We start from the raw sequence: 27,555 nt of genomic DNA, 5'->3' as shown, positions 1-27,555 counted from the left end.
TTACATGAAAACAACTGTGTGGGAGATGAAGCCTTTTAAACACAAAGCAGCCAAAGTGTTAAAGTAACTGGACGAGTGAAGTGAAGTGAAAAATCATTAAACATCAAACTCTTTCTTCTATTTAGTTAAAATTACATTTATTTTAAAGTTCACTGTAGGGCTGCAACTAACGACTGTTCTGATAGTCGATTAGTCACCGATTATTGAAACGATTAATCGACTAATCGGATTATGAATGACACAAATTCTCAATTGCTCTTATTTAGCAAGCAGCTTTTAAATTTAGCTTGAGGTTGTTCGAGGCATGTGATGACTGAAAATAAAGGCAATAAATATTGATACTTCATTAAAAAAAAATGTCTTTTAATAAACTTTGTTTCATATAAGGGTACTGTTGACACAAAAGCAAAGAAAAATCAAGTTTTTGTCCATTTAAAACCAAGGACAGGCAAAGTGCTAATAAAACAAATAAATTAAAAATCAAGTATTCATTTTTCCTGTTAACAAAAATGACGGAAAGTAACAGCAATAAAAACATCAACAAACGAAACTACAGTCTTCTTCTGACTAAATAATTGTGATTAAAACAAGACGTTTGTCAGTCAATAGGATAACATAACACTTTTAAAATCGTTAATAAAAAGTTTAAACCATATTTTTGTAATGGATGCTAGAATCCTGCGCACAGATATATACGTGTATATATAACATCTGACAGAGGCGAGTCCGCATCATCTCCGTTACGATGTCACACGTGACTCCTCCTCCTCACATGCACGTGTCCTGCTGCCCTGGAGAGCAGGTCCGCCGTACAGATACTGCAGGTAGTTTTTTTCGGGCTGTTAAGAGTAAAGTTCTCCTTAACTTTTTACTTCCTACTGCGCGCGGCAGCGGACGCCGACATCGGTCCATGTTTCGTCGCTATTGCACATGCGCGACTTTCAGAGATAGGAAGGAAGCGAGATGGCTCACTCCTCAGGTACTTCCATCAGCACCTCCGGTAAAACGCCGTTTAGTTCCGCTGCGCGGCACGAGAAACACGCGCTATGACGTCACCAACGAATCATCGACGGGTAAATTCGTCGGCGACTATTTGGTCATCGATTTTTGTGGACGACGTCGACTACTCGTTGCACCCCTAGTTCACTGCAAGTCTGAAAACAGCCGAGTCCCAAAGCTCGGCTCAGAGACGTCATCATTTCTCTTTCCTCTGTTTCTGTTTCCAAGCAAACAGGTGAAACAGGTTCAACGGAGTGAGAGAGAAATCATCATCACTCAAACGGAATCCGCTCCGTGAAACTCAATAACAATCTCCTCTCTTCAATTGTTTCAAATTATGAACTAATATCTTGATGGGATAATCGTTGGAGACAATTTCCCGGCGTGTCCCGGCGTGTCATCCGGCGCTCGGGGGGGTAATCAGCGGCGGGGGGCGACACAAGGCAAATTGAATTTCAGGCGGGTTTTATATTTTCGTTTTTTCTCTCTTCTCCATCGTTTGAAGCAAGCAGCCAAAACACGTCTGTTTGATCAGCAGCGAGATGAGAGCGTTTACACTCGGCTCTCCACAGTACGTGCAGGGTGCCTGGTTCACCCCCCCCCCCACACTGAGACAGTTATGATGCCCTTGAGCAAAACATTTATCGGTCCCCAGCTGCGGCCGTGGAGCTGCTGCCCACTGAGGACAGGATGTGTGGGGCTGTTCAACTTATGAGCAAAGCAGTGAATGTGAATTAGGTTGTGGCTGCATGCTAAGCACACTGGCATTAGATTAGTGTTTTTTTACAAACTTTCTTCTCATCTTATTCTACAGAACGATGCCACGTGCACTCTCTCATGTGTGGAGACATTTCACCCCATCCAATGTAGAAGGAAAGGCTGTGTACATCTGCAAATACTGTGCAAAGACCTATGTTAAGAATGACACAACGATGCAGAAGCATATAGTCAAGTGCCCAAAGTTTCCTCAGGGATCAAATCAGCCTATGACACAACAAAATGTTTATATTTATGTCTGTATATGACAAGGTAAATACAGTTAGTATAAATTACCCACAACATTTCCAGTTTATTCCCGTTATTTCCCGTATATTCCCGTTTATTCCCGTATATTCCCGTTAATTCCCGTTTATTCCCATGGAAAGTTTCCACCTTTGAATATTCCCCGGAAATGTGTAACCCTAGCAGCAGCTCTAACTGAGCCTTGTGTGTCTGCCACGGATTAAGTTGTGAATCTTGTATTTCGTTTATTTCAAGTCAGACAGCAGTGAAATATGTAATTTGCCCGGAGGTCTTCAAACCTTTGAATACATTTGTGTTAAAAGCCTAAATTTCATTAACATGTTTTGGTGGATTGTTCCAGATATTCAACATTATGTGAAACTGAGTAATTTATTTGAATTGGTAAATTAATAATATACATGGTAATTGTATATATTTCTGGGAAGTCTGACAAATACAAAACTCATGCCCCAATAATGAACACAGATTAACTTTATATGTTGAATTGAAATGTCTTAAATGCAACTTGCAGACAGACTTGATTTGTATGTTGTTGACATCAGAGTAGACATTAGATTTTTTTAGATTAGATTCAACTTTATTGTCATTGCACAGTACAAGTACATATACAACGAAATGCAGTTTAGCGTCTAACCAGAAGTGCAAAAAAGGCAGTAAAAGTGCAGAGTATTGTGCATATTAAAGTGAAAATGTAATAAATAAGATCTGTACAGTAAGAAATATATATGGAATATTACAGTATTAACAGGAATTGTAAGATATAAGGACGATGAATACACTATGAGCAGGATGAAAATATAAATATATATAAATATGAATACACTATAGGTGGGGTAATACAGTAGTAAAAACAAAGTAACAGTAGTGCAAATGTACAAATGTTCAAATGATCAGTGGTTGGAGGAGGGGGTGTGGCAATAGGAAGTTTATGAGTATTGTGCATATTACAGTGAAAAAGTAATAAATAAGATCTGTACAGTAAGAAATATATATGGAATAATACAGTATTAACAGGAATTGTAAGATATAGGGACGATGAATACACTATGAGCAGGATGAAAATATAAATATAATACAGTAGTAAAAACAAAGTAACAGTCAGTGCAAATGTACGAATGTTCAAATGTGGAGGGTGGAAGTATAGTATAGTATTGTCAGAGGAGACATGTGTGTGTGTGTTCTTTTGATGCGTGTCCCTCGTCCAATCAGCAGAGAGGGGGTGTGGTTTCATGATGTCATCTTGTTCTTCTCACCTCAGCTGCAGACGGCAGAGAAGCTGATGGAGTACCTTCTCGCTCTGGGGAGCAGCAACATGTCCAAGTCCTTCGTCATCCGTCACCTCCTCTCTCAGGTCAGCGCCGTGGCCGATCAGCTCTGGCTCCTCCTCCAGGTAATCACAGCCCCCCCCCCCCATCCTTCCTCTTCTTCTTCTTTTTAGCCTCTGTCAACATTGATCCGTCTCTCTCTCTCTTTCCCTCGGCCGACCTCCTGATGAGCCTCAGTTTAATTAAATGACATCACAGTGTCCACATCATATAAACATCAAACCCCCCCGAGCTCACGACTCAGCAGCTCTGTCTCTGTTTACTGCCCCCCCCACTGACTCTCTCTCTCTCTCTCTCTCTGCCTCGTACACTCATTTGTTTCCCCTCCTTGCTCTGGGAGCCGGAGCCTTTGTGTGTGAGGCTTCGGCTTCAGACGCTCGTGATATCGACTCGTTGCCTCAGTCGCTGCTGAACGACCACGATCGATACGGCGTCCCACCAGCTTCCTGTCTGCTGTCTATTGAAACGTGTCTCTGTGGACGCCGCTCGCCATCCTGAGTCACAGGCCAGAGGAGAGCTGCAGCCGCCCGGGCCTGCTTCCCCTGAAAGGCAGAGCCCCGGGGGTCCTTTGGAAATGGAAATGTGAAATAAGGGTAAGGATACAGATGAGAGAGAGAGAGGGAGAGGGGGAGAGAGAAGGAGAGAGAGAGGGAGGGAGAGAGAGCCTCTCGACTCGGGCGATGCCAGAAAGAGATTTTTATCAACACTGCACTTTCTGAGAGTCAGAGAAAGAAAGAGCTGATCCCACTTTCCACTGGAGACGTATGTAATGAGTATCTGAAGTGAAGTGAATCTGTCTCCTGCAAGTGGAGCTCGGCCGTTTTCCTCTGTGCATTCGGGAAAACCTGCGATTGCAAAGTGAAACTAGAATCTCCCTCCTCCGCAAAGCCCCCCCCCCCCGTCTCCTTCCATTCATCAAGCTGCAGCAGATCACAGAGACTCACAGATATCTGTCCTCTTCATGTGTCTCATCACGAGGTGTCCTCTGAGACATCTGTGGAAATGTCTCAAGGCTTGACGACTAAACTAGCAGGTTTTCTTTCACGTTTATATCATAATAATCAATTCAGAAATCTAAATGTTTCCAGATGAAATTAACCAATCGAAGCCTCATCCGATGTTTCAGATGAACAACATGTTTTCATCTGAGAAGCTTCAACCTGAAACTTTCTTCCACTTTTCTTTATTAAATCATCGTTGTAAGTTATTTGGTTTTCGATTATTTTCCAGCTCATCTTCAGTCTTTTGTCTGAAAAACAGCCCGAAGCTTTTCAGTTAAATGTCACGAAACTTTTCCAGCTCGTTATCTGAAACATCCGATCAGATTTCAATCATCAGTTCATCATGTTTTTAAACTAGAACTCTAAAGTAATGGGAGAATCAGCTGTTTGTCTTTGGACATTTTTCACTGTTTTCTCACATTTTAATATGGATAATCAGTTATGACGTGGACTTGTTTCCCTCAGCCAGGAGAGGATCTTCTTGCCTTTCTGTCTCTGTGGTGTTTGACTTCATGAACTGACTGGAAACTGAGACTCTCTCATCCTTTGTTCAGATCCACGGAAAAAGTCCTTTCTTCCCCTTTTCTCTTCTTCAGGAGGTTATTTTAAATAAATTCTGCTGTGGAAGGATCGGTGTTTTAGCGTCGGTGCATTTCAGGAACGTGTCAGTTTGGTTAGTATTCTGCTCCTGAGTCGTGGCAGCAGCATTTAAAGGTGTCGGGTCATCCGTCACCGTAGAGAACATCTGACAGGCCGTCACCGGTGTGCAGCTGGTGGTTAGGAGAGCAGATCGTTCCCATCTGTCTGCTGACTCAGGCCTGTGTGTTCCAGAGGTGGAAAGGACGAGCGCTGACGGCTGAAGGGCTCGGCCTCGTGCTCGCACAGCGGCGTCTTAATTCCCTCGTTATCATTCACATGGTAGAAACCTCAGCAGCTCCACCGGGCGAGAGACAGGAAACAGGCAGCGAGACCAGCAGCTGACAGAGAAACCACCGTGAGCAGGAGCTGCCTCACTTCATGTTGTGGGACGTGGAGTCACGCAGGAGTAGGGTTGCAAAATTCCGGGAATATTCAAAGTTGGAAACTTTCCATGGGAATTAACGGGAATATACGGGAATATACGGGAATTAACGGGAATTAACCGGGAATAAACAGGAAATGTTGTGGGTAATTTATACTAACTGTATTTACCTTGTCATATACAGACATAAATATCAACATTTTGTTGTGTCATAGTCTGATTTGAGCCCTGAGGAAACTTTGGGCACTTGACTAAATGCTTCTGCATCGTTGTGTCATTCTTAACATAGGTCTTTGCACAGTATTTGCAAATGTACACAGCCTTTCCTTCTACATTGGATGAGGTGAAATGTCTCCACACATGAGAGAGTGCACGTGGCATTGTTCTGTAGAATAAGATGAGAACAAAGTTTGTAAAAAAACACTAATGCAATGCCAGAGATATAAATAGTTAGCCAAACTATTGGAATCGTCTGTAAACATATTTTACAATTGATGGATAAATGAATGGAAATAGTCTAGATGAACAGATGAACAATCCTCAATCAGCATGCTAATATATTTTCCCAGTAATATCATGGAAACTTACCTGACTAGTCCTTCACTCTACAGCAGGCCTCAGTAGCCCTGCTGTAGAGTGAAGCATGCTGGGAGTTATCTGTGCATGTGATGGAAGAATGACCAGTGGAGGGTTGAAACTCAACGTTCCATACATCTTTAAAATAGAGTTTTGAATGATGTTTTTATTGCTCAGCGTTTAATTTGCATAGTTTTATTTTTTTCAAAATTCTCAAAATTCCCGAGCTTAATATTCCCGTGGAAAGTTTCCGGAAATTTACCGGAAACTGTCCACCCCTTTGCAACCATACGCAGGAGCAAATGCACATGTACAGGTGTGTCTCTGTGTGTGTGTGTGTGTGTGTGTGTGTGTGTGTGTTGAATTACCCATGATACCACTCGACCAGTCACGACTCACTTGAAGATTCTGGTGTGTTATCCCAGCGGCCGCTAATGTTCCCTGCCGCCTCGAACAGGCGACATGTTGTGGCTTCCTGTTGTGATGTTGTGGCTTCATGTTGTGATGTTGTGGCTTCATGTTGTGATGTTGTGGCTTCCTGTTGTGATGTTGTGGTTTTAGAGCCTTGACGTGGCCCATGTTTATTTACAGCCTCTAACAGGAACTAAAAGCTGAAGCTGTGTGTATATCTCCAGCGGACGTCGGACTCACAGGAGCTGGCCTCGGCTGTTTTCAAGGGTAGAGTAGATCCTGAGCGATGCTGCTGTCCTTGGAGCGGCGCAGCATACAGATGAGCTGTTCCACCTGGGCACTGTGTTGTTGTGTTGTTGTGTCAGAGGGCGTGTCAGGCTGTCGCACAACCCAAACAACCACAGACCCTCAGGACAAAGCCACCATGAAATCCAGCAGCAGAAACCCCACGGTGAGGCGAACACTCTGCAGCTCGGCTGTCACTGTGCCAGCGTCGGTGTTTTATGCAAACTGTGGGAGTTCTGCGTCTGGCTCGGTCTTTCTCTTCATCCTATTTACTGGAAGGTGAGAGAAAACATAGGAATCACTTCACTAATTTGCCTTTTACAGCCTAATTTGATGTAAACTCGTCTCAAAGCTTCAGATTCTTAGTGTTTGTGGGTTTTTTTTATGATGAATCAAATTGAAAGGAACATTCCTGAGCAGTTAGAGCTAATTCACAGGTTTACTCTTACTTAACTCGTCCATCTTCAGACTTTCATCCTCTTATCTGTCCAACTGGCAGAGGTCTAATTTTAATTCTACAGAGGGAGAACTGTGAAGAATTGTAGTTCAATAAAACGTTAGAAAAAGAAGCTTCAAAGACCATTTTAGTTCACTCAGTTTTATTCCTATTGATTAGGAGATAAATGGTCCTCACATGCTATTTCCTGGAGAATCTTCAAAATGCTTGATAGCTCTAAATCTGGACGACCTCAGTTAAAAGTTCTGTCGATAAACCACTTCTGAAATCGTGTTATATATTAATTAAATACAAAAGTCTGACGTGTTTTTCTAAATGAACAAAACGATTCGATCCAAAAGATTGAACTCAGAACATTTCTCTCTGCTTCTCTCATGTGACTATGAAACTTTAGCTTCCTTGTACACAAATAGTTCATATTTTACCATCTTATCTTGAATTCATTAAAACAGAATCATGCAAACAACAATCTCCTGCGAGCGGTGAAGAGAAACTCCCAGACGCCGTCTCCTGTCGTTACCACAGTCTGCACCAGATGTGAAATGATGACGTCATCGCGAGCGTACAACTTGACGAAGCGTAAGAGGCGTTCGCTTCCCGGTAAACAAAGAATAAATGTTTAAACTATGAAGGTTTATCATTTTAGATCCGATTGAACAGGATCCTTCAACATGTCATAAAGGAAATATTTGCTTAATTGAACCGATGAGAATCCGCTCCACTTCAGAATCCCATCCCATGAAGCTCTGGTGTTATTGTCTCATTAGGAAGCTCTGGTGAGTTTCCCAGCCAGCCAGGGTCGGGGATGATTGCCCTTAATGATATTAAGTTTGGCTTGGGGATATTAAATCTGGCTGTGGGGGGGGGGTGCAGGGTTCAGCGCTGGTGGCACAGCCGGAGGAAATGAGCATCACAGCCGATGCCTCTTGAGGCCGTTGCCAGCTCAATCTGCATTCTGAGGCTCCGCAGCCACAGTGAGCGCTCGGGGAATATTGTTTTTCTCAGTCCGCCCCCCCCCCCCATGTCGTCTTTACATACCAGGAGGAAACCGTTTCCTAAATGTCTCTGAATTTGTCCTGGAACCAGAGAGGTAAATGGAAGTGCTTTACCCCTGTGAGTGGTGTTTGACGGCAGGAAGCCGCTGTGCACACCAAGGACATTTCCAAGAAAAAGGCTTCATGTAAAGCTGGTTTGTTCCTGTTCTCACATGTGTCACCATGACAACGTCAGAGGTTCCGCGTCTGTCGGCTCGTAAACGGCTGTTTCCAAGGAGCCGAGTCACCGTGAGAGAACTCTGAATCCATCAGTCCCTGAACAATGGGACTCTTGTTTTGAAAGAGCATCCTCTCTCCCAGTGGAGGGGAATCAGGTGTGATGGAAGCTGCAGAGAAACACCAGCTGATGTTCTACTGAGAGAAGAAGGAAGATCTGAAGTAAAGAACCTGAAGTTTGGTTCCAGGTTCTTCAATGTACAGATTTTCTCAGACTTCTATTGAAACAACCTGTTTCCACCCTGGCTTCATTACATTACATTTCATTTAGCTGATGCTTTTATCCAAAGCGACTCACAATAAGTACATCAACCCCGAGGGAACAAACCAAGAACAACAAGAATCAAGAAAGAACAATTTCTTCAAAAATAAAGCAAAACTACAAAATGCTATAAGTAATTCCCATTTAAGTGCTACTAAATTGTTAGTTTCAAAAATTTTTAGTAATTTTTTACATTTTTTTTAAATTTAATGTATCACTTTGAGAAGTGAACATCTCTGTTTATGAACCGTGTGACTCGGAGTGTTTTCTGCACCTGGTGATAACATGTTTAAATTCTCTCAGTGTCGCTGGTCTGAATAAAATCCGGCTGATTTTACCCTGAGACTCATTATCAGCACCTGGAAGTTTCAGGGATTGTTGGCAGACAATGGTTTAGTTCTCTCTGCTCCTCGTGTATCACCAGCCACAATCTCCACGTCTCCGTTAACAGCTGAGTCAGCCTCCTTCACAGGAAGCTCTGCAGCAGGAACAAACCTATAAGACTGTCCTCATCAATTGTTTCCCTGTGAAGGCCTGTTATTGGTTTTGCTTTCCCCTGAGGGACACAGCCGAGGTGGTGAGGACAGAACGAAGCCGACAAGCTGACAAAGCTGAGATTCACAGAGATCGTCTGTGGGAAGGAGTTACAAATCACAGCTGGGAACAGAACAGTTCTGCTTATGTAGGAGCATCTAATATTTATCTTACAGTGTTTTGCCCTATTTTACACAGATTGTATTCTCGTCTGTCTCCAAAGTTTATCACGTTGAAAACATCACGATGCCTGAAGACGTCGGATCACAACCGGTCAGGGAGCAACACAAAACCTTGACAGGACAAACTAAAGCTGCAGACTTCATGAATGTTTCCTGAATCTGTTGATGTCGACTCCTTCTAGAAGCTGCTGAGTTGTTGTGACGTTTTAATTCACCACAGCTTGCGTTTCTCTTTTATTTTGGTAAATGTAATATCACCGGGGGAACCTGCCCGAGGACTAAAGCTTGTAAATCAAGTTCTATCTATATCGGGTGCAATAAGTCCAAGGTGCATAGTCTCAGGCTATCAGCTCTCTGGATCTCTCTTTGTTATCAGCCTCACACTGGGGTTGTGTATTGTTGTGTTCGGCGTCATGATGACTTATCCGCTGTCAATCATAACGTTTCACCATGTTTTTATATCATCATCAACACTTGAACAAGCATCAGAGTCGTAAGATCTGAATGAAACAACACACACAGTCTTTGAGAAGCATTTATTTAACATGTCCTTATAGAAGGTGATGATCAGAGCACTTATGAGCTGCCCTGCATCCAGCCACTAGGGGGCGATCAAGGTGGCGTCACGATGTCCATCTTCATTTACAGTCTAAACCTTTGTCTCACACTGGTTCTAGAGCGATGTTTTATTAACTGTGCCTGTAAAGCCGATTGAGTGGAACCATATCTAACGTTAGTGTATATCTTTCATTGTAGTGCTGACATTTTTCCTTTGATATGACGGCCTCTGCTCTGTTATGGAAGATGAACTGAGCTCCAGATCCTGATGCCCTTTAAAGTTATGACTGTAGATCTATGTCCTCTGTTATTATCTCTGCACTTTGTATTTTCCAGGCATGTTGTTTTCTCCCACATCTTTTGTGTAGCGGCTCCGGTGGCATCTGTGCTGATGGCTTCATTAATTATCATTCCTTGGTCCCTTGGCTGTGGAGTCGCCTGTTGTCTCCGTCTCTCTCTGTCATCGTCCTCCCACACTGAAACTCTGCAGCCACCACTCCACTGCTCCTCTTCACGTGGGCCAAAACATGCTTCCTGTGGTGAACACATGCACAGAGGAGTTCCACGGCGCCGAGTTACAGAGCAGACGTGGCAGAAATGTATGTTTCATGATCATCTTGTGGTTTGTTTCTTCAGGCTGTGGAAACAAACTTGTTGTTCCTGCTGCTCTTCACTCGGCATTTTCACTGGACAGAAGCATTATTTAATGTCACCTACGATCACTGTAATCGTGCACCACATAAATGTGAGCTGTAACTTTCCCAAGCAGCTTGAGTAATGGCCGCCAGCAGCTCACAGGCATCAACCTAAAATGCCAAAGCCATTATGGCTGAGTAACAATCTGATTGACCTACAAATCTGTTCAGAAAGAAGCTAAATCATCCGAGCGCTGCGTCGACACTCGTGTGGTTTCTCCGATGTATGAAGTCTTAAGCAGAGTGGCTAAGATTTAATTAAGCCAATATTTAGACCAATCTGCATCATCGCCAAGTGCGTTTGAAGAGCAGGAATTTGGCTCAGATGAAAATTAATTTAGGCAGAACTGCCAAAACCCTCCCATCCAAACTTCGCCTGAGCTGCAGAGATGGAAGCGTCTGCCAGTTTATTCCCCAAGTGTCGGACTTTCCTAACTTTAAATACACCATGGTGTCGGCAAGGAGAATTAAAATCTACAATGTGTTCGCTCTTCTTCTTCTGGCAACAAAATCAATACGGCTCCAGAGCCAATTAATTACTCACTTTACTCCATTAAATATTGTTCCAGGACTTTATTTACCTCAACTAAAGCAACTTAGCTCCTCGCTAAAGAATAATTACTCATATTTTAGTAGAGTAAGTTTGAATCTTGCGGTTAAACATAGATAATACCATTTCAAATTAAAATCCCTCAAGCAATTCTTTACATCAATTTCTTAACATGCTTTTATTGCAGTAACTTTAAATAGGACAACAATCCTTAAGATTAATAATCCAGAACAACAAAGGGCTGGAATTGGCCTGATTACTTTGTAGAATTTTCTAAATTATAGTGGAAGAAATGAGAAATCCACAAGATTTCTCCTTTTTTTTTTTTGCAAACTTGGGCTAAAATAGGCTAAAACGCTCCATCCACTCGGTTTTAAATCTGTCAGTTATAGATAACTCTCAATTATTTGATAAAGCAAATGTTGATCGGGCTTTAATAGTTTTTTTTAAACACTGTACAATAAGCTTGTTTTCATAAGTCCATATTTGTCGGTGCACTGTCACGGTCGGTTGCCGTCGTGGAACAACCTCTGGACGACAGACGTCCTCTCCGTGAGGTGACCTGTTCTTGGTGGTGTGACCCCCCCCCCCCACCTGTCCGCTGGTGCATGACACACATCTGAAGAACGATCATCAGATTAAGGGGAGAAGCAGAAAAAAGAAGGACAATTAGCTGAGGATCAAAGTCGTCCTCCAGCCTCGGATCGCAGGAATCTCATTAGCGTCCTCGCCAGGAAGGAGAACGAGGCCGGGCGATCAAAGTGACTTGATAAAGAGGAACCTGAACACCTCTGTGGAGTCGCTGTCACGCTGACGTGATTCAAGTCCTCTATTAAAGCACAAACACGCCACAGACACACACGCTACTGTAGGTGTTCTACATCCTCTATAATTTAAAATCTGAATAAATCTGAATTTCTCCGTGAAGAGGCGTTGGTTCTGTTCATCAAGGACTTCACAGCTGTAGGTGCAGAGTTAATGGGGCCTTTTGATCTGACTTCATGTTCTTTTCTATAGCGTCTTGTGCTATTAAATATTTTTATATTTGATTTAATATCGAGCAAAAAGGTGGAACAAAGTGTTTTGTACATGTGATAACCCTTTGAACTCTGCTGTAGAAATGTTCCTCCAGTTTTGGTATTTGTTATTACTATGACTTCATATGGGAAAATCTTCAAATGCTTCACATCGTTATACAATCTGTTATAAGCTAAAACGTAAATAAAACCATGGTAATAGTTCTCAAATTGTTAGAAATTTATAAATTCAAGAATCTGACACAAAACATATTGAATCCAAAACTTTCTAAATAAGGAAACATGAAAACATGTACATTTTGTTATTTCAACAAAAGCGTACAATGTAATTAAATAATGTAAAAGTGTAAAATAGAAGCTTCCGCTGATGGTAGGTGAGCCCGAGTGATGAAGAAGAGTCTCAGTCCTTCGTCTTCTTCATTGAGTTTCTCCGAGTGGCTGAACACAGTGAATATGGGCTTCTTGTCTTCAGGGGAATCTCTTCTTGTCATATCAGCCGTCTCCAGCCGACAGACGTGACAGCACCGAGCTCCTTTCTGCAGCCGTCACTGCCTCAGAGACCATTTAACAGATCAGCACTCATCCAGCCTGGTGGACTTCTCCTGGGTTCCTGATGGAGAGATAACCCACAGCAAACCAGGTGGATACGGGACTTTCCTCCTTTGTGTGCGTGACAGACCGACCTGCTCCTGTGCCTCCCAGGCCGGGGAGATGTGGAGATATGAACTCACAGAACGCAGATGAGTCGGGATCGATTTCCTGCCAGTTGTCAGTGAGCAGCCTTGAAAGATGCGGTCGGGGAGGGAAAAATAAAACACTGCAACAGGACACGTCTACCAGACAAGAAAATCAATCCCTGGGAGTTGTTGTGCAGCGTGGGGCTGATGTGAGGAAGGTGTGTGGTCCCATGAGGAGGAGTCGTTACAGATCAGCTCTCACCAGCACTGGCATGAGGCTGCATCAGGCCTGTGTGAGGCCACAGAGCGGAATCCTGCTCCTCATCACTGCTGGGCGGATAATCGAGTTTCATATTCGACCCCAAATACAAAAGCAACAAGTCTCAAAGCAACCTGCTCCCAGGAAGTGAACCGATCCCTCCTGTGTGGTGAACTCTAGACGTTCTGCATTGTGACATTTATATCTCTGACCTCTTGTGTAAGATATTTAACCTAAAAGGTCTGGACCCCCAGGCATTGTAACACAACATCTGTGAAGCACACACACGCTTTTTAGGCTTTACTATTAAAATAAATCCCTGTTTTCTTTAGCGATGGAACCGGAGGTCAGACTCGGGTCCAGAGTAAATCCAAAGAAAGCACTTAGAGCATGAGAGCGGCATGGAGCTCCACTGCTGTGGCTCTAGAACCTCAGAATCCTTTGTTGACTGGAAGACTTGGTTACATCTACCAGTTGTTGTTGTGGTCTGTGGTGCAGTGGGTCTGTGGTACAGTGGGTCTGTGGTGCAGTGGGTCTGTGGTGCAGTGGGTCTGTGGTACAGTGGGTCTGTGGTACAGTGGGTCTGTGGTACAGTGGGTCTGTGGTCTGTGGGTCTGTGGTACAGTGGGTCTGTGGTGCAGTGGGTCTGTGGGTCTGTGGTACAGTGGGTCTGTGGTGCAGTGGGTCTGTGGGTCTGTGGTACAGTGGGTCTGTGGTACAGTGGGTCTGTGGGTCTGTGGTCCAGTGGGTCTGTGGTACAGTGGGTCTGTGGTACAGTGGTCTGTGGGTCTGTGGTCCAGTGGGTCTGTGGTGCAGTGGGTCTGTGGTACAGTGGGTCTGTGGTACAGTGGGTCTGTGGTACAGTGGGTCTGTGGTCCAGTGGGTCTGTGGTACAGTGGGTCTGTGGTACAGTGGGTCTGTGGTACAGTGGTCTGTGGTACAGTGGGTCTGTGGTACAGTGGGTCTGTGGTACAGTGGGTCTGTGGTGCAGTGGGTCTGTGGTACAGTGGGTCTGTGGTACAGTGGGTCTGTGGTACAGTGGGTCCGTGGTACAGTGGTCTGTGGTACAGTGGGTCTGTGGTACAGTGGGTCCGTGGTACAGTGGTCTGTGGTACAGTGGGTCTGTGGTACAGTGGGTCCGTGGTACAGTGGTCTGTGGTACAGTGGGTCTGTGGTACAGTGGGTCTGTGGTGCAGTGGGTCTGTGGTACAGTGGGTCTGTGGTGCAGTGGGTCTGTGGTACAGTGGGTCTGTGGTGCAGTGGGTCTGTGGTACAGTGGGTCTGTGGTGCAGTGGGTCTGTGGTACAGTGGGTCTGTGGTCCAGTGGGTCTGTGGTACAGTGGGTCTGTGGTGCAGTGGGTCTGTGGTGCAGTGGTGTGTAGTGCAGTGGGTCTGTGGTGCAGTGGTGTGTAGTGCAGTGGGTCTGTGGTCCAGTGGGTCTGTGGTGCAGTGGGTCTGTGGTCTGTGGTACAGTGGGTCTGTGGTCCAGTGGGTCTGTGGTACAGTGGGTCTGTAGTGCAGTGGGTCTGTGGTCCAGTGGGTCTGTGGTGCAGTGGGTCTGTGGTCTGTGGTACAGTGGGTCTGTGGTACAGTGGTCTGTGGTCCAGTGGGTCTGTGGTCCAGTGGGTCTGTGGTGGAGTGGGTCTGTGGTCCAGTGGGTCTGTGGTACAGTGGGTCTGTGGTACAGTGGGTCTGTGGTACAGTGGGTCTGTGGTCCAGTGGGTCTGTGGTCCAGTGGGTCTGTGGTACAGTGGGTCTGTGGTACAGTGGGTCTGTGGTCCAGTGGGTCTGTGGTCCAGTGGGTCTGTGGTACAGTGGGTCTGTGGTACAGTGGGTCTGTGGTACAGTGGGTCTGTGGTACAGTGGGTCTGTGGTCCAGTGGGTCTGTGGTACAGTGGGTCTGTGGTCTGTGGGTCTGTGGTACAGTGGGTCTGTGGTTCAGTGGGTCTGTGGTCCAGTGGGTCTGTGGTACAGTGGGTCTGTGGTGGAGAACCTCCTCCAGAACGTCACTCACTCACTGGGTTTTTCTTTTCCTCTGCGGCGACAAATCAGCTTCTGTCCTTGATCAGTAAATTACTGCCTTTCACACTGAGCTTCATTATCACTCTGTCAGGTTCTCTCTCTCTCTCTCTCTCTCTCTCTCTCTCTCTCTCTCTCTCTCTCTCTCTCTCTCTCTCTCTCTCTCTCTCTGTCTCTCTCTCTCTCTCTCTCTCTCTCTCTCTCTCTCTTTCCACTAACACTGCCTCACACTGTGAGCGCTCTCTCTGTTTCTCCTCTATTTTCTATCTCTCTGTTGCTCCTCTCTTTTCTATCTCTCTGTTGCTCCTGTTTCTATCTCTCTGTTGCTCCTCTCTTTTCTATCTCTCTGTTGCTCCTCTCTTTTCTATCTCTCTGTTGCTCCTCTCTTTTCTACCTCTCTGTTGCTCCTCTCTTTTCTATCTCTCTGTTGCTCCTGTTTCTATCTCTCTGTTGCTCCTCTCTTTTCTATCACTCTGTGTTTCTCCTCTCTTTTCTATCTCTCTGTTGCTCCTCTCTTTTCTATCTCTCTGTTGCTCCTCTCTTTTCTATCACTCTGTGTTGCTCCTCTCTTTTCTATCTCTCTGTTGCTCCTCTCTTTTCTATCTCTCTGTTGCTCCTCTCTTTTCTATCACTCTGTGTTGCTCCTCTCTTTTCTATCTCTCTGTTGCTCCTCTCTTTTCTATCTCTCTGTTGCTCCTCTCTTTTCTATCACTCTGTGTTGCTCCTCTCTTTTCCATCTCTCTGTTGCTCCTCTCTTTTCTATAACTCACATTTAAAGACATCACCTCGTGCTCTGGGAAATACTGATGACACTGTTATTACAACTTAGAAATATTCTATAGATTAATACGGACGATGTTATCTGGGTCACGGAGCTCCCGGCTCCGAGCTGCATACAGATCCACGAGTTCTCATTTCTCCACAATTGAGTTTCTCGCCCAACTTGGTGAAAAATGCCTTTTATATTTCCAAATCCCATCAGTGCTAATTAACAGGGTTTATTTTAGATCCTCCAAACTCAGAACGTTCAGCTGCTTCTTATTCCTGCATCAACCCAGAGATGAAGTTAAGTGACGATGTATTGATTGTGTCACATGTTCGATCTCTGTCACTTTACTTGAACATTATTTAGCCTGATGTTAATTTATTGTCTTTATTGAGTCATAAGTGTTTTAGGTCAGTTTTCAGACTTGTTATTTACTTAGTTTAAAATGATTTTTGCTTATTTTACAAAATAGTTGTTACTCAAGCTCCATCTCCATTTATATAAGTAAATGGATGAAACAACAAGGCTTCACGAACTGTAGTGAAAGATGAACTCTCTTGTTGGATTGTGAATAATAATTATTTTCATCATTGGTTTGTTTTGTCTTCAAATCCACAGGATGGTGGAAAGTGAAATACGTCAGTGTTTTACAGAATAATGTAATATAGGTATAACTCCATTTGGCAGAATGTAAAACGCTTTTTATTTTACAAAACAATGTTTGGAAGAAAGCAAAGAGATATCCCAGTTAATTTCTGAAGGAATTCTGGTGGTCTTTAATCATCAGGGTGGGCACAGCTCCAGTTGAGCTCCAGTTCCACCTCCTGCAGATATTCAAAGACTCTTCACAGTCTCCCGGTGCCGAGCTTCAAAGCCACGACTCATCACGTTTACCTGGAAAGTCGATTATGAAATGACCTTCTGCTCGACCTCCGCCTCATCGGAGCTCCGCGGGATCACAGCTGATAAAGATCAAACTGAAGATGAAGTCATTTCACTTTGTGATTTGACCTGGACGTGAAAGTCTGTCCGGTCTCTGGCGTGGAGGGAGAAGGACGTTGGTCTGGATTAATAACAGGCAGCTGATCCTCTGGCTGTCAGCCTGCGCCCCCCCCGATCCCGAGGTCTCCAACCAGCCAGCAGACGAGTCAATCAGCGAGTCCTGCTGGTTCCATCTTCTCACTCAGAGCAGCAGGTCGTTAGTTCACGTCCAGATTCGCTTCATCGCAGGTTCTTCTCTCCAACGCTCTCATTGAGGTGATGATCCAGTCGGACCTGCTCCCTGGTCTCAGATCGACACCTTGGTAGCTGACGCCTTTTAATTTGCACATATGAACATGCATGTTTCTGTCAGATGAGCAGGAAGGAGCTGATGTGGAAAGTCAGGGAACAAAGGGAGAGACACATGCAGGCAAAGAGGGCAGATGGAATAATACCATGAACGTTAGGATCTTAATATCTAGTGAGAGACTTATTAATTGAACAGACACTGCTAGACGCTCCTTTATTGAAAGTCATAAACTTAAACTACTAATGTGAAGGAAAACTGTCAAATCCAGTGGGAGTGTCGGTAAGAGACGGCAAAGAAACACCTGAAACTGTTATTAAACCTTATTTTAATAAGTAATAGTTATTGTAGACAGATGAACACAGCTTCACCAGCTGCTTGATGCTTCTGTTGATTTCTTTATATTTCTATTAACTCTCTCATTAACTTGTTTTTGAAAGAAAAAACTCGGGATATGATATGTTTGAATTTTGAAATTAATTTAAAACAGAACTTTGCATCAATAATCAATTGACATCATTTTCTGATCCGTTAATCTGACTCCCTGTTTTATTTGAGTCCTGAAGAACCGACCTCCCCTGGCAAAGGGAAAGAGAGAAACTTGACTTGTTTTAAAAATCACATTTCTATAGAATGTGCATCAGAAGTAATTTTTCCATCTTGGTTTTGCTGCTGTAGAAACTGATTCTGTTGTTTTCGTGTGGTGCACGGGCGCAGTTCTCATGAAGTGACCTCGAGGTTTGTAGCAGAAGCTTCTGGCCTCGGGGGGGATTTCATCAGGACAAAAGAAAAGAAACTGAGCTTTGATTAGTTGATTGTTTGTCTCATCTTCTCTCAGAGTTCGTTCCTGCTCTTACTTGATGGATTCGTCAGACTGCATTGTTGTTTTTTTCCTTCATGACAAGAACATTGATTTATAAATAATATAGAACTGAAGTAAGAAGATTTTATAGGATACTTCTTGTCAGCGCCACGCTTGATCCCCTTTTGGAGCAATGTTAAACTATCTATTATCGAAATATTATGTATGTTCAGTATGTGGTTTCCTTTTTATTAAGAAATTTCATTTTTTTAAAGCAACGCTATGAAACTTTTCTACCTGAAAGCAGCAGCTTGGTGAGAGTGAGTCTGATGTGTGAGTGTGAAGAAGAGAAAGTTTCCTCCTTCTCTCCCTGAGCGTCTGTTCTCTGTGACCCTGCTGAGTGGGTTCCCCCCCCCCCGGTGAGTGGGCACCCCCCTGGTGAGTGGGTCCCCCCCCCTGGTGAGTGGGTCCCCCGAGTTAGAAACACTCTGAAGTTATTAACAACCAGAGTTTATCTCCAAGATTCAGCAGGAAACTGAGAAACATGAAGAATTCTGAACAGAGTTTGTTAAAGCTGCAGCTCTTCAGGGTCAGGAAGCAGAGGATCATGGGTAATAAAGGTTGATTCTGTCCCAGAGCTTTTTATTCTCTTGTGTGTGTTGAGGCTGTTGTTGGTAGAACTGTCCTCAGGCGTCTCTGTGGTTGGACATGTCTTCAGATGTGAAGCAGTTTGTGTTTGATTAATTTCCGTCTCCTCCATGTTCTTCACGGACGCTCCGGCACATTCTCATTCCTGATATCGATTTCTCATCCCATTGATTCACGGCTCACGTCTTCATAAATTCTTTGGCCATGTTAGCACCGGACAGTTTGGAGATTAAAGTACAACATCTGCGGCTTCCTCTTTCCAGGAAGCCTGACAGGAAGCTATTATATTTATAGCTGTGATATTTCCTTACATTTATGAAGTAAACATAGTTGAATTGTTAAAAGAACATTTAATGAAGACCTTAAGAATCAACAGTCGTAATCATCCCTCAGGCGGTTGGTGTTCGCAGCAAAGACTCAGAAGGAGAAGTGTTTTTTCACTGGTTCAAATCTCATTACAGTCGAACCAGAGAATGTTTGTTTCCTGCTTCAGTTGTTTTTCTGGTGTAAAAACAACACAATCAGCATATTAATTAATGCCCACGCCTGGAAATAGGATGCAATGTTTCTTCAGTGCGGATGAAATTATGTTTGAAATAAATCACAACATTCTTGGCAAAACAAATCCTTCATTAAATCATTTTAATTTCCAGTCCTGAGCCGCGTCTCATGTTTTAAATGGATTCACCGAAAACAATATGTGAAAGTCAGACGATGCCAAGAAATCCTCCGACTGCTTCTGTGATGTGAGGAGCTCAGATGATCATCTTGGTGAGGAGGAGGAGCTCAGAGGATCATCGTGGTGAAGAGGAGGAGCTCAGAGGATCATCGTGGTGAAGAGGAGGAGCTCAGATGATCATCGTGGTGAAGAGGAGGAGCTCAGAGGATCATCGTGGTGAAGAGGAGGAGCTCAGATGATCATCGTGGTGAAGAGGAGGAGCTCAGATGATCATCGTGGTGAAGAGGAGGAGCTCAGATGATCATCTTGGTGAGGAGGAGGAGCTCAGAGGATCATCGTGGTGAAGAGGAGGAGCTCAGATGATCATCGTGGTGAAGAGGAGGAGCTCAGATGATCATCGTGGTGAAGAGGAGGAGCTCAGATGATCATCCTGGTGAAGAGGAGGAGCTCTGATGATCATCCTGGTGAAGAGGAGGAGCTCAGATGATCATCCTGGTGAAGAGGAGGAGCTCAGATGATCATCCTGGTGAAGAGGAGGAGCTCTGATGATCATCCTGGTGAAGAGGAGGAGCTCAGATGATCATCGTGGTGAAGAGGAGGAGCTCAGATGATCATCGTGGTGAAGAGGAGGAGCTCAGATGATCATCCTGGTGAAGAGGAGGAGCTCAGATGATCATCGTGGTGAAGAGGAGGAGCTCAGATGATCATCGAGGTGAAGAGGAGGAGCTCAGATGATCATCGTGGTGAAGAGGAGGAGCTCAGATGATCATCGAGGTGAAGAGGAGGAGCTCAGATGATCATCGTGGTGAAGAGGAGGAGCTCAGATGATCATCGTGGTGAAGAGGAGGAGCTCAGATGATCATCGAGGTGAAGAGGAGGAGCTCAGATGATCATCGTGGTGAAGAGGAGGAGCTCAGATGATCATCCTGGTGAAGAGGAGGAGCTCAGATGATCATCCTGGTGAAGAGGAGGAGCTCAGAGGATCATCGTGGTGAAGAGGAGGAGCTCAGGTGATCATCGTGGTGAAGAGGAGGAGCTCTGATGATCATCCTGGTGAAGAGGAGGAGCTCAGATGATCATCCTGGTGAAGAGGAGGAGCTCAGATGATCATCCTGGTGAAGAGGAGGAGCTCAGATAATCATCGTGGTGAAGAGGAGGAGCTCAGGTGATCATCGTGGTGAAGAGGAGGAGCTCTGATGATCATCCTGGTGAAGAGGAGGAGCTCAGATGATCATCTTGGTGAAGAGGAGGAGCTCAGATGATCATCGTGGTGAAGAGGAGGAGCTCAGATGATCATCGTGGTGAAGAGGAGGAGCTCAGATGATCATCGTGGTGAAGAGGAGGAGCTCAGATGATCATCCTGGTGAAGAGGAGGAGCTCAGAGGATCATCGTGGTGAAGAGGAGGAGCTCAGATGATCATCGTGGTAAAGAGGAGGAGCTCAGATGATCATCGTGGTGAAGAGGAGGAGCTCAGATGATCATCCTGGTGAAGAGGAGGAGCTCAGATGATCATCGTGGTGAAGAGGAGGAGCTCAGATGATCATCTTGGTGAAGAGGAGGAGCTCAGATGATCATCGTGGTGAAGAGGAGGAGCTCAGGTGATCATCGTGGTGAAGAGGAGGAGCTCATATGATCATCGTGGTGAAGAGGAGGAGCTCAGATGATCATCGAGGTGAAGAGGAGGAGCTCAGATGATCATCCTGGTGAAGAGGAGGAGCTCAGAGGATCATCGTGGTGAAGAGGAGGAGCTCAGAGGATCATCGAGGTGAAGAGGAGGAGCTCAGAGGATCATCGAGGTGAAGAGGAGGAGCTCAGAGGATCATCGTGGTGAAGAGGAGGAGCTCAGATGATCATCGTGGTGAAGAGGAGGAGCTCAGGTGATCATCGTGGTGAAGAGGAGGAGCTCAGGTGATCATCGTGGTGAAGAGGAGGAGCTCAGATGATCATCCTGGTGAAGAGGAGGAGCTCAGATGATCATCCTGGTGAAGAGGAGGAGCTCAGATGATCATCGTGGTGAAGAGGAGGAGCTCAGATGATCATCGTGGTGAAGAGGAGGAGCTCAGATGATCGTCGTGATGAAGAGGAGGAGCTCAGATGATCATCCTGGTGAAGAGGAGGAGCTCAGATGATCATCGTGGTGAAGAGGAGGAGCTCAGATGATCATCGTGGTGAAGAGGAGGAGCTCAGATGATCATCGTGGTGAAGAGGAGGAGCTCAGATGATCATCCTGGTGAAGAGGAGGAGCTCAGATGATCATCGTGGTGAAGAGGAGGAGCTCAGATGATCATCGTGGTGAAGAGGAGGAGCTCAGATGATCATCCTGGTGAAAAGGAGGAGCTCAGATGATCATCCTGGTGAAGAGGAGGAGCTCAGATGATAATCGTGGTGAAGAGGAGGAGGTCAGATGATCATCGTGGTGAAGAGGAGGAGGTCAGATGATCATCGTGGTGAAGAGGAGGAGCTCAGATGATCATCGTGGTGAAGAGGAGGAGCTCAGATGATCATCGAGGTGAAGAGGAGGAGCTCAGATGATCATCGTTGTGAAGAGGAGGAGCTCAGATGATCATCGTGGTGAAGAGGAGGAGCTCATATGATCATCGTGGTGAAGAGGAGGAGCTCAGATGATCATCGAGGTGAAGAGGAGGAGCTCAGATGATCATCCTGGTGAAGAGGAGGAGCTCAGAGAATCATCGTGGTGAAGAGGAGGAGCTCAGAGGATCATCGAGGTGAAGAGGAGGAGCTCAGAGGATCATCGAGGTGAAAAGGAGGAGCTCAGGTGATCATCGTGGTGAAGAGGAGGAGCTCAGATGATCATCCTGGTGAAGAGGAGGAGCTCAGATGATCATCCTGGTGAAGAGGAGGAGCTCAGATGATCATCGTGGTGAAGAGGAGGAGCTCAGATGATCATCGTGGTGAAGAGGAGGAGCTCAGATGATCGTCGTGATGAAGAGGAGGAGCTCAGATGATCATCCTGGTGAAGAGGAGGAGCTCAGATGATCATCGTGGTGAAGAGGAGGAGCTCAGATGATCATCGTGGTGAAGAGGAGGAGCTCAGATGATCATCGTGGTGAAGAGGAGGAGCTCAGATGATCATCCTGGTGAAGAGGAGGAGCTCAGATAATCATCCTGGTGAAGAGGAGGAGCTCAGATGATCATCGTGGTGAAGAGGAGGAGCTCAGATGATCATCGTGGTGAAGAGGAGGAGCTCAGATGATCATCCTGGTGAAGAGGAGGAGCTCAGATGATCATCCTGGTGAAGAGGAGGAGCTCAGATGATAATCATGGTGAAGAGGAGGAGGTCAGATGATCATCGTGGTGAAGAGGAGGAGCTCAGATGATCATCGTGGTGAAGAGGAGGAGCTCAGATGATCATCGTGGTGAAGAGGAGGAGCTCAGATGATCATCGAGGTGAAGAGGAGGAGCTCAGATGATCATCCTGGTGAAGAGGAGGAGCTCAGATGATCATCGTGGTGAAGAGGAGGAGCTCAGATGATCATCGTTGTGAAGAGGAGGAGCTCAGATGATCATCGAGGTGAAGAGGAGGAGCTCAGATGATCATCCTGGTGAAGAGGAGGAGCTCAGATGATCATCCTGGTGAAGAGGAGGAGCTCAGATGATCATCGTGGTGAAGAGGAGGAGCTCAGATGATCATCATGGTGAAGAGGAGGAGCTCAGATGATCATTGTGGTGAAGAGGAGGAGCTCAGATGATCATCGTGGTGAAGAGGAGGAGCTCAGATGATCATCGTGGTGAAGAGGAGGAGCTCAGATGATCATCGAGGTGAAGAGGAGGAGCTCAGAGGATCATCGTGGTGAAGAGGAGGAGCTCAGATGATCATCGTGGTGAAGAGGAGGAGCTCAGATGATCATCGTGGTGAAGAGGAGGAGCTCAGATGATCATCGTGGTGAAGAGGAGGAGCTCAGATGATCATCGTGGTGAAGAGGAGGAGCTCAGATGATCATCGTGGTGAAGAGGAGGAGCTCAGATGATCATCGTGGTGAAGAGGAGGAGCTCAGATGGTCATTCCTGGTGAAGAGGAGGAGCTCAGATGATCATCCTGGTGAAGAGGAGGAGCTCAGATGATCATCGTGGTGAAGAGGAGGAGCTCAGATGATCATCGTGGTGAAGAGGAGGAGCTCAGATGATCATCCTGGTGAAGAGGAGGAGCTCAGATGATCATCCTGGTGAAGAGGAGGAGCTCAGATGATAATCGTGGTGAAGAGGAGGAGGTCAGATGATCATCGTGGTGAAGAGGAGGAGCTCAGATGATCATCGTGGTGAAGAGGAGGAGCTCAGATGATCATCGTGGTGAAGAGGAGGAGCTCAGATGATCATCGAGGTGAAGAGGAGGAGCTCAGATGATCATCGTTGTGAAGAGGAGGAGCTCAGATGATCATCGTGGTGAAGAGGAGGAGCTCAGATGATCATCGTTGTGAAGAGGAGGAGCTCAGATGATCATCGAGGTGAAGAGGAGGAGCTCAGATGATCATCGTGGTGAAGAGGAGGAGCTCAGATGATCATCCTGGTGAAGAGGAGGAGCTCAGATGATCATCGTGGTGAAGAGGAGGAGCTCAGATGATCATCATGGTGAAGAGGAGGAGCTCAGATGATCATCGTGGTGAAGAGGAGGAGCTTAGATGATCATCGTGGTGAAGAGGAGGAGCTCAGATGATCATCGTGGTGAAGAGGAGGAGCTCAGATGATCATCGAGGTGAAGAGGAGGAGCTCAGAGGATCATCGTGGTGAAGAGGAGGAGCTCAGATGATCATCGTGGTGAAGAGGAGGAGCTCAGATGATCATCGTGGTGAAGAGGAGGAGCTCAGATGATCATCGTGGTGAAGAGGAGGAGCTCAGATGATCATCGTGGTGAAGAGGAGGAGCTCAGATGATCATCGTGGTGAAGAGGAGGAGCTCAGATGATCATCGTGGTGAAGAGGAGCAGATCCACCTTCCTCACCCGGCGCTCAGGAAACATGTTCCCTCCATCGCTTCCACAGTTAACGCAGCAAACTGTGTAAATATCGTTAATTCACTCTCATAGAAGTCTGAGCATATTTGAAAACTCTGCAGGAAAAATACGCCCAAAAAGAATTTAAAATGACGCTGGAAACTTCAGATTTGAGTTGAGTACGACATGTGTGTGTGTCTGTGTGTGTGTGTCTGTGTGTGTCTGTGTGTTGTTAGGGGTTAATGGGTGTTGTCACATTCTATCTGCTCTCTAAAGGTTTTAGCCTGGAGGAATGTTTGACATCCATATGCAGGCGCTCACACACACACACACACACACACTTATATATTGTAGCCAGAAGGAATCTACTAGCTTTTATTTGAATAATTAAAATGTGGTATTAATGATTGTGTTGTAGTCTTTGAACTTGACTCGGTGTGTGATCTGAAAACAATCCAGCTTCACACAGTGCCTGTGGTGGAGAAGCTGCTGCTGTGGACTTGCTTCATGTTGCATCATCGTCTCTGAGAGGACACTGTGGTCCAGGGTTTCTCACCCACGTGTCCCTGATCCCACAGGTCTCCTTCCTGTGGGATCAGCAGGCGTATCTCACCTGATGCTGAAGGACTCGTTCACACCTGGTTCAGAGCTTCAGACTCTTCAGTTCAGTCCTGAACCTGAACATCAGGTGTGAACGGTTCCTCAGAGCAGAGGACGTGTCCTTCCGGTTCCTCTCGGGTTCCTGTGTTTGGTCTCCATGGTGATCATCAGTGTTTCCTGTCCTCCTGATTCTGACTCATCTCTCCGCAGGGCGAGGACAGCTCCAGGCTGGACCAGTTTCCCGTGGACCGGTACCACAACTCCTGCCGCCTGCTCTGGATCCTGGAGCAGCTCCTGCAGAACCCGGAGGTGCGGGGCCGGCTGGAGACCGGGTCGGAGCAGACGAGCTTCCTCCGGCACCTGGAGCAGCATCTCCTCCTGCTGTCAGAGGAGTTTCCCTTATTCACCATCTACATGTGGAGGATCGGAAGTCTGCTCACGTCCTCAGGCAGATAAGACCCCCCCCCCCTCTCTCTCACCTACATGAAGCAGGTTTGAAACCAGACTGATCCTCCAATCAGAGCCCTGCGATGTGTGAGGGACGAGGAAGGAATATCGACAAGGAAACGTAACCTTCAAATCTCATCAGAGGATACATATGATTATATAAATCCAATAAAAATACCTTATCCTCTCAGTCGATGTTTTATCAATGCCTGGAATTTCTTATTTCGCCAAATGTGGATTAATCCACCGCTGAAGAAAGTTACCGATGAAATGATTCCAGGACGTTTGGAGATTCAGAGACAGAGACAGAACAGGAAGTGAAGAGTTTGAGAGATGAAGAGAACATTTCCAATCTGTTGCTTCAGAAAATCCAGGTCTTAAGATTATTCAGTTCCATAACATCTGTTCAGCATCAGCGTACAATCTGATAATATGTTTAAACTCTTCAAACCGAGACGAGAGACTGAAGGGAATCGATCCCACGGACTCGTCTCCTCGTGCTGACGTGGAAAGTTCCTCAGATTTGTTTCTGTATTTAAGTTTCACAAACCTGATTAAAAAACTTTGAAGTAGCAGAAGTTGGTCATTAAAAAAAACAGATTCAAGAGAAAAGTGTCGTCGTGTGCAAATCAATAAACTGACATTTCACTCTTACTGTTTATTTACTTTCAAACCAGAATCAGAAATATCTGTAGTTGAGTTCTGACAGGTTTTGACCGAGATGACACACATTTTGATCAAGTCGTCTCTGGTCCTGGTTTTAGGAAAGAGAAGGAGGGCTGGGGCGGGGGGGCGGGGGGTCCCGGCCGAGCTGATAGCCATCGCTCCTGTTGTGTCTGCCCCCCCCCCCACTGTCTGTGATCTCCTCATCTTTCATATCCTGTCGGGAGCAGAGTCAGGAAAGGCGGTGCTTTAAAAAATCCAAATGGACTGTTGGTACGTGCGCTGGTGGTTAATGAGCCTCGGGGGGGGGGGAAGTGAATCTGTCTCATCATGCGTGAGATTGACAGGGACGTGGTGGGGGGGGGGCGTCATCATAAAGTTCCACCAACTGTAACATTCTGAGTATTCGGCATTCAGCAACTAAAAGCTAAACTTTAACAAAACTCAAAGTAAACTATGCAAATGTATTTTCCTGTAAATCGTTTCCCAGGAGATAGAAGGCGTGTCCAGGATTCATGGACCACTTGACCATGAAATACTGAAGCCATAATGAAAAGCATGAAATAAGGCAGGAGAACATAAATCAGCTGTGAAGTGGCTTCGTGAGCAGATTGTGTAAATAATGCTTCACAAAGGCAGATCCACGCCTTCCCGACAGAAGAAGATGATTTATGATTGATAGGAGAATTTATTTTCCATTTGTCCGGTGGCTGCTGGTGTAGATCACAGAGACTTCCAGTGGACGCTCCTGAAAGAAGTCTCTTGTTAACGTGATCAGGAGAAGTGTATTTCCATCATTCTGAGGTCCGACAGGTGTTTGGGAAACATCTCATGACGACTAATAACCTCAACGTGCAGCTCATCATCCTCTTTATTTTAAAAGGTGCAAAGAAGAAGCCGAGCTGTCAAACAATCTAAAAAATAAAGATTTGACTGGAGCATCTTTTCTGTTCCAGATTTCACGAGCGTTGAACCTCTGGGAGAATTGATTCACAGGAACGTGCATCACGATCCTCCGAGCAGGAGAAGAGGAGGAAACTCCTGCGTGTGTTTGTTCGTGGGATTTAAAGAGAGATGAAAGAGTCTGAAGAGTTTCCTCTTTAAAGACCTGGACATGTTGTGGACGTCTGAGCTGATGAAGAGGACGTCTGGAGGCGTCTTGACCAGGGTTGCAAAGGGGCGGAAAGTTTCCGGTAAATTTCCAGAAACTTTCCGGAAACTTTCCATGGGAAGTTTAGCTCGGGAATTTTGGGAATTTCTTCCATCACATGCACAGATAACTCCCAGCATGCTTCACTCTACAGCAGGGCTACTGAGGCCTGCTGTAGAGTGAAGGACTAGTCAGGTAAGTTTCCATGATATTACTGGGAAAATATATTATCATGCTGATTGAGGATTGTTCATCTGTTCATCTAGACTATTTCCATTCATTTATCCATCAATTGTAAAATATGTTTACAGACGATTCCAATAGTTTGGCTAACTATTTATATCTCTGGCATTGCATTAGTGTTTTTTTACAAACTTTTTTCTCATCTTATTCTACAGAACGATGCCAGGTGCACTATCTC

The 27,555-nt window shown here is 45.5% G+C and overlaps 1 protein-coding gene across 1 annotated transcript in view; it reads left to right on the top strand.

Moving 5' to 3' along the window:
* Positions 1 to 25,330, top strand: part of mei4 (meiosis-specific, MEI4 homolog (S. cerevisiae)) — a 36,066-nt gene extending 10,736 nt beyond the window's left edge. The window contains exons 4-7 of the mRNA XM_061091960.1: positions 3,287 to 3,421; positions 11,829 to 11,846; positions 19,203 to 19,210; positions 25,096 to 25,330. Of these exons, the coding sequence (XP_060947943.1) occupies positions 3,287 to 3,421; positions 11,829 to 11,846; positions 19,203 to 19,210; positions 25,096 to 25,330 (396 nt within the window). The remainder of the gene's footprint in view (positions 1 to 3,286; positions 3,422 to 11,828; positions 11,847 to 19,202; positions 19,211 to 25,095) is intronic.
* The last annotated feature ends 2,225 nt before the right edge of the window (positions 25,331 to 27,555 follow it).

The sequence above is a fragment of the Limanda limanda genome, chromosome 18 (genome assembly GCF_963576545.1).
Source record: "Limanda limanda chromosome 18, fLimLim1.1, whole genome shotgun sequence".
NCBI lineage: Eukaryota > Metazoa > Chordata > Actinopteri > Pleuronectiformes > Pleuronectidae > Limanda > Limanda limanda.
This window is presented reverse-complemented; position numbering and strand designations above follow the sequence as displayed.